This window comes from Macrobrachium nipponense, chromosome 19, assembly GCF_015104395.2.
Source record: "Macrobrachium nipponense isolate FS-2020 chromosome 19, ASM1510439v2, whole genome shotgun sequence".
Taxonomy (NCBI): Eukaryota; Metazoa; Arthropoda; class Malacostraca; order Decapoda; family Palaemonidae; genus Macrobrachium; species Macrobrachium nipponense.
In genome coordinates this window covers 50,905,066-50,911,871 of record NC_061088.1, presented here as the reverse complement: position 1 = coordinate 50,911,871, position 6,806 = coordinate 50,905,066, and the positions used below count along the sequence as shown (strand labels likewise).

Genomic DNA, 6,806 nt, shown 5'->3' with positions numbered 1-6,806 from the left:
TGCAGACACTCTACCTTACCTTGCCTTGCCTTGCTTGACATTATCTTGCCTTATGGTGTCTTGTCTGTTTGACATCTTGTCTTAACTTGTATGACCTGTTGGATGTACCGTTTTACTTACCTGGTGCAAGATCTGTCATCATGGATCTACAATCTTCAGCCATCTAGACAATTTCAAGAATGTACCCACATTCTAAACCACTACGTACCATCTTCAGCCATCTAGATAATTTCAAGAGTGTACCCACATTCCAACCTACGTGTCATCTATTACTATTATGAATTATTCTATTTATTGTTTATAAATTAATAATTTTTATAATTCTTTTTACTTGATACCAGTCTAGCAAAAGTGTTAGGTAGCAAGCGCCTAATACATTTCCATCCATGCAAATAAAAGCTTGACAATTGGCGCAGTGAGTAGGATTTTTTGCAGAGTTGCTAGACTGTTTAACTTATGTATGACAACTATGTGAACTTCGTTACCTGTGAAGGTTGGTGGATTTCATTTAAGTGTTCTGCAAGGTTTGTGGCATATCACTGGAAGTAATATCACTGGAGTTAAGGTAAAGTTCTGTCTGTTGTTTCTCTTGTGTCTGCCCAGTTGTCATGTGAAAGCGCTTTATTTAAAGTGGAATAAATTCTCGTTGTGGCGCAATATAAATTTGTATTTGTTCGTGTAGTCATATTACGTTCTAGGAAAAGGTTGAGGTCGGGAAGTGAATTAGAAACTGTATCGTTATCCTATTAATTCTAGCTAATTCAGTCTTAATGATTGTAGGGCTTGTTAGGGTAATGTTAGTTTAATGTTCCTTTAAGTTCCGATTGTTTTCTCATCCTTGAATATTCCTATTGTGTATTCATTTTCCTTATGCTAGTTTTTTTTGGCATGGAAAATTTTGTCATTGATGGTAGAAAACCCATAATAGACATTGGTAATCATTGAAGTACTACTTTTAAAGATGAGTTCATGATTAGCCATATTTCATAATTTAATGTTTGCTAATACTTATGAGGTGTTGTTGTTTATTTTATTAACTGTATGCTTACCCATCATTATTATGGATCTTAGTGATTTGATGGATAAGGCTATTAAGCTTGGTATGAAAACTGCTGAAGCTGAGGAATTTATAGCAAAGCAACAGGGTAGAGAGGATAGAGTAGCTGAAAGAGAGGAGAAAAAGTTTCAGTTAGAGTTGGCAGAAAAGGAGGAAAGGTTTCAGTTAGAGTTGGCAGAAAAGGAGAAAGATAGGATATTTAAATTGGAATGTCTTAAGAGAGAAAGGGAGGAGAAGGAGGAAGACAGGAAACATGAGTTAGCCAAAGCAGAGTTGAGAAATAGTGGTGCTATAGGTGGTGTAGGTAGCGAGGATGTAATATCTTTGCCAAAAATTCACCCCTTTGATGAGAAAACTGATGAAATTGATGTGTACATGAATAGATTTGAGAAATTAGCTGAATTTCATAAATGGGATCAGGAAGACTATGGTATTATGTTAGGCACATTATTAAGGGGACGAGCTTTGAAAGTGTACTGTGGACTTGACCCTGCTATTGCAAGTAATTATCAGGAATTGAAGGCAGCCTTATTGAAAGCGTTTCAGGTCAATCCTCAGGTATATCGAAAGAAATTTAGAGAAGGATTTATTGAAACTAATGAAAGCTTTGTGCAGTATTCATATAGACTAAGACAGAATTTTGATAAGTGGTTGCAATTAGCTGATGTTGATAAATCTTATGATGATGTCTGTGATTTTATGATTATGGATCAATTGTTGGCTAATAGTTCAAGGGATTTGCGAACATTTCATTTAGAAAGGGTTTGTAAAAATTCTCATGAAATGGCGTTAGCTGCTGGTAGGTATCTGATTGCTCACGGACTTAACAAATGTAGAAATTCTAAATTTAAGTCTGATAAATGTTCAAAGTTAGGAATGCAACCTAAATCTGATAAAGTAGGTGTTGATAATCTTAAAACATTGCAGTGCCGCCTATGTAAAGAAGTTGGGCATATTAAACCCAATTGTCCAAATAATCCTGTCAATTTTGCTTAGTCTAAATCTTCTAATAAAAATATTCCTAAGATCAGTATCGCTCTAGCTAGTGAAGAAAAACCCAAGAATGCTATTGTGGATGAGAAAGGAATAGTTTTTAACAAAACAGTAGAGGTCTTGTTTGATACTGGGTGTAATACTGTTGTTTTTAACGAAACTTTGATTCCAACACCTTATCTCAGTAAGGCTAAAACTGTGAAGGTGTATAATTTCATGGGTGTTCCCATATATCTGCCCAAAATTAGATGTTATATTAGAAGTAAATTCTTTTCCGGTAGAGTAAATGCTATCGTAGCAAATCCAATTAAATGTTCTGATGTAATTGTTTGGGTATACCTGGATTGAAACATCACATACAGGCAGGAATAGAATTGTTGAGTAAAATACCTGTGCCAGATAACGAATTAGATGTAAATAAGTTAAATGTTAATGTGGTTACAAGAGAACAGAGTCTTAGGAAAACTATATTAAAACCTTTGTCTGATGTCTTGTCTGAAGTTCAAGTAAATCCAGTAGATTTTAGTAATAAACAGTGGACATGTGATTCTCTGAAGTCAAATAGGAAAAGCTTGAAGGAGGAGGAAGAAATAACTTGCAAAGGGAGAGTTGTTAAGTATGTAGTACATAATAACGTGATTTATCGTAAGTGTGTGCAAAGTAAAAATCAGCTAGATTTTGGTAAAATGCAAATTGTAGTTCCTCTCAAGTATAGAGAGATAGTTATGAAACTTGCACATGAATCACTTATTTCTGGTCATTTATCTTCTAGGAAAACTATTGACAAAGTGCTTGGTAAATTTTATTGGCCGAGGGCTAGTGCAGAGATTGATAGATATTGTAAGTCTTGTCATAAATGTCAGAAATTTGGGAAAAGAGTAAAGAAAGTCTCTTTGTGTAAAATGCCTATAGTTTCTGAACCATTCAGTAGAGTGGCTATTGATATTGTGGGTCCGATTGTTCCATCCTCAAGTCGTGGTCACAAGTATATTCTTACAATAATTGATTTAGCTACACGCTACCCTGAAGCTGTAGTACCTCTCAGAAATATTGATACTGTTACTATAGCTGAAAGGTTAGTAGAAGTATTTTGTAGAGTTGGGGTACCAAAAGAAGTACTAAGCGACAGGGGAACTCAGTTTAAGTCAGATCTCATGGCAGAAATACATAGATTATTATCAATTAGAGCTTTATTCACAAGCCCATATCATGCTGCATGTAATGGAACTGTTGAACGGATGAATGGTGTACTTAAAAATATATTAAAGAAAGTTTGTAGTGATCATCCAACAGAATGGGACCGGCATATTCCTGTTGTTCTTTTCGCTTATCGTGAAATTCCCAACGATACTCTAAAGTTTAGCCCATTTGAACTTTTGTATGGACGTAGTGTCCGTGGCCCTTTAACCATCCTTCATGAATTGGTTGCTGGTAACAATGCTGATGATGAAATCAAAACTACTTACCAGTATGTTTTAGATCTGCGTTCTCGATTGCAAGAGATGGCCCAGATTGCAGTTAGTAATGCTGAAATAAATACACGTAAATATAAAGAGTATTTTGATCGTAAAGCAAAGCCAAGAAAGTTTGTGGAGGGAGATGAAGTTCTAATTATGTTGCCAAATAATACAAACAAATTTCTAATGCAGTGGAAAGGACCTTATGTGATTGATCGTTGCCATAGTAATGGAGTTGACTATTTTGTAAAAGTAGGAAATAATCTTAAACTGTATCATGCCAATATGTTGAAGAAGTACTTTAGAAGGAAGATTGTAAACGTTATTCAAAAAGCAGTAGAAGAGGTCAAAACTTCAAATGGTTTGTTTGGTAATGTTAACTTTGAGGTTGTTAATGTTGGAGAACCTGTTTCAGATCTATGTGATATAGAATATCTGGAGGTAGATAAAACCAGTTATCAAATAAGTAAAGATCTTAAAAATTCTCAAACTGATGAACTTGTTAATGTTTTGGATAAGTTTCATGATGTAATTAGTGATAGACCTGGAGTTGCTAGATATATGGAACATGATTAAATTGACCTCTAATATTCCAGTTCGTGCTAAACCTTATCCTGTTCCAATTAGTTTAACTGATGAATTTAACAATCAGGTTGATCAAATGCTCTCATTGGATTTAATTGAACAATCTGATTCTCCATATTGTTCCCCAGTTGTCTTCGTTAAGAAGCAAGATGGATCTTTGAGATTGTGTGTTGACTTTCGAAGTCTTAATGAAATAACCGTATTTGATGCCGAACCCATGCCACGTATGAATGAATCTTTACATAAGCTTGCTAATAAAGTCTATTTTACAGAACTTGATTTGTCAAAAGGATACTGGCAGGTACCCTTCACTTTAGAAAGCAGAAAGTATATTGCATTTGCAACAAAGCATGGTTTGATGCAATTCAAGAAGATGCCGTTTGGACTTAGCACAGCTTGTTCAACTTTTGTTAGACTTATGAGAAAAGTCTTGGCTGGTTTGGAAAATACTACATGTTATTTTGATAATGTTCTTATTTATAGTAAAATTGGTCAGATCATATAGTTCATCTTAAAAATGTTTTGTTAAGATTAAGAGAACATGGATTAACAGTTGGCCATAGGAAATGCTTCTTTGCTTATAAGAAAATTAAGTATTTAGGATATTCTCTTGGTAACAATTCTTTAACACGTCTTGATAATAGAATTGCTGATATAGTAAATCTTCCCCTTCCAGAAACAAAGAAACAATTAAGATCTTTTGTTGGAGTTGTAGGATTTTATAATAAGTTCATTCCACATTTCTCTGTTCTTTCTGCACCATTAACAACTATGGTTAAGAAAGGGAGTTGCAATATTCTGAAATGGACTGATGAACAAATTAAAAGTTTCAATAATTTGAAAGCTTCTCTAACTAAATCTCCTATTTTGTTATTGCCAGATTTTAATAAGACCTTCTATCTTCGAACAGATGCATCCATGGATGGTATTGGTGCAGTTTTATTGCAAGAAAGTGATAATGTTCTTATGCCTGTGTCATATGCTGGAAAGAAATTTTCAGATGCAGAAAGACGTTACTCTACAATTGATAAAGAGTGTTACGCTATTGTATGGTCTATTTTAAAATTTAAGGAATATCTGTATGGGAAAGAATTCATCCTGCAAACAGATCCTCTTCCATTAACTTACCTAAATTCCATGAGGAATAAGAATGATCGTTTAATGCGATGGGCTCTTAGCCTGCAACCTTATAATTTCCTGGTAGAGTATATCAAGGGGTCGGATAATATCTGTTCCGACATGCTTAGCCGATGTATATAATATTTTGAATATAATAGTTTTATTTAGAGATTCTAGTTTTTCTTGGTATGGGGGTTTTCAAAATTTTTCATTTGCTGTCTTTTTTTATTATTCCTAGTAATAATGTGATTATTGTGTAATAAGGAGCTTTTTGAATTATATTTTTTCATTTCATTATGTAATCATTGTCTAGTAAAGTAAGCTAAGAGAAAAGTTTTTCTGTCTGTATATAAGCTTTGAGACGGCATATGATTGCATAATATTTCTCCATGACTATCTTGATGATTAACTGAGGCGACATTGCACTTACAAATTTCAAGTCTTCAAATGCATTGCCAGTGGCTAAGTAACCCAGAGTTACCGACAAACTTTGACTTACTGGAATACTTTTCTCATATGTGTTTCTTTCTTTTCTATTAAGGGTTTCATTAAATTTGACAGTTCATCTAACCCTGATCCATCTAAGTGAAGAAACTGTCGAAATTCAGATGGCTCAATGAATTTCAGTTCATCCAAGAGGGTTTCTGCGTATATCAATGTCTCTTTTTGGACCATGCTTTCATCCACTTCTTTTTATTTGTTCTGTTCTCTCCTCACAAAACGAAAAACCTACTGATATGTAAACTAAGTCCTCTCCAGAGAGCATGTTGCCGCTATGAAGGCCAAGAGAGAAATGATGATTATTGTCATTGGTGGGCACAATTTTCCATGTCGAAAATGATGACAATGGTTGCAGGTCCACAATAATATCGCATGTGAAGTAAGGTCTTTAAAAGATAATAAAAGCTTTCGAACTTTGTACCAGGTTCATCTTCAGTCAAGTGGGGGAAACGGTACACATTACTTTCTCTTAATATTTCATATCAAAGCTCACTCACAGGGGGGACATGGAATGACTGGGAGCTTATACAGAAAGGAATACTACGTTGCTTGATTAACTAGGGGATGTTTTGATATCACTTCTAGCTTCACAAGGGGAATTAATTACAGCTATGAACCAAAAGTGGGGAGTGAGAAGCTGAGCCAAGAAAGGGGGGGGGGGGGGGGGAGTTACCTTAGAAAGAGTGAAACGAAATACAGACAAAGGCAAAAAACTCTCTATCATACCAGGAGATTCTGTGGTCGTGTTGTCTTCTGATTTGCTGATCAGGGCAAACACTATGGGCGATAAAGGAACACGTGTGGGATCCCCAGAGGAGAAGGGACCAAAGGGCGAAATGGTGTGAACGCTTCGGCAGGTGAGAGTGTCTTGAGCTCTGGGATGCTTCTGAGACAGCTGCAGGTTGCCCTCTGGTTTTTATGCTCTCTGGCATCAAGATGTTCCGCCTCTTGCAGGGTACCTGAGGAGATTAATTCCAGACAGCCAATAGGAGAAGAGGAGATGGTTTAGAGAGAACGGAGGCTTCCAGTTGAGAGGAGCAACTCGAAAATGAATGAAATTCTATATAAGATTCCTTTCTAAAGGGTGTTACTTT

At 35.4% G+C, this 6,806-nt stretch overlaps 1 protein-coding gene across 1 annotated transcript; it reads left to right on the top strand.

The window, feature by feature from the left end:
- The first annotated feature begins 1,060 nt into the window (after window positions 1-1,060).
- LOC135211622 (uncharacterized) lies at window positions 1,061-2,053 on the top strand. The gene has a single exon (XM_064244911.1). The coding sequence runs from the start codon at window positions 1,061-1,063 to the stop codon at window positions 2,051-2,053; it is 993 nt and encodes a 330-aa protein (XP_064100981.1).
- Window positions 2,054-6,806: the final 4,753 nt, after the last annotated feature.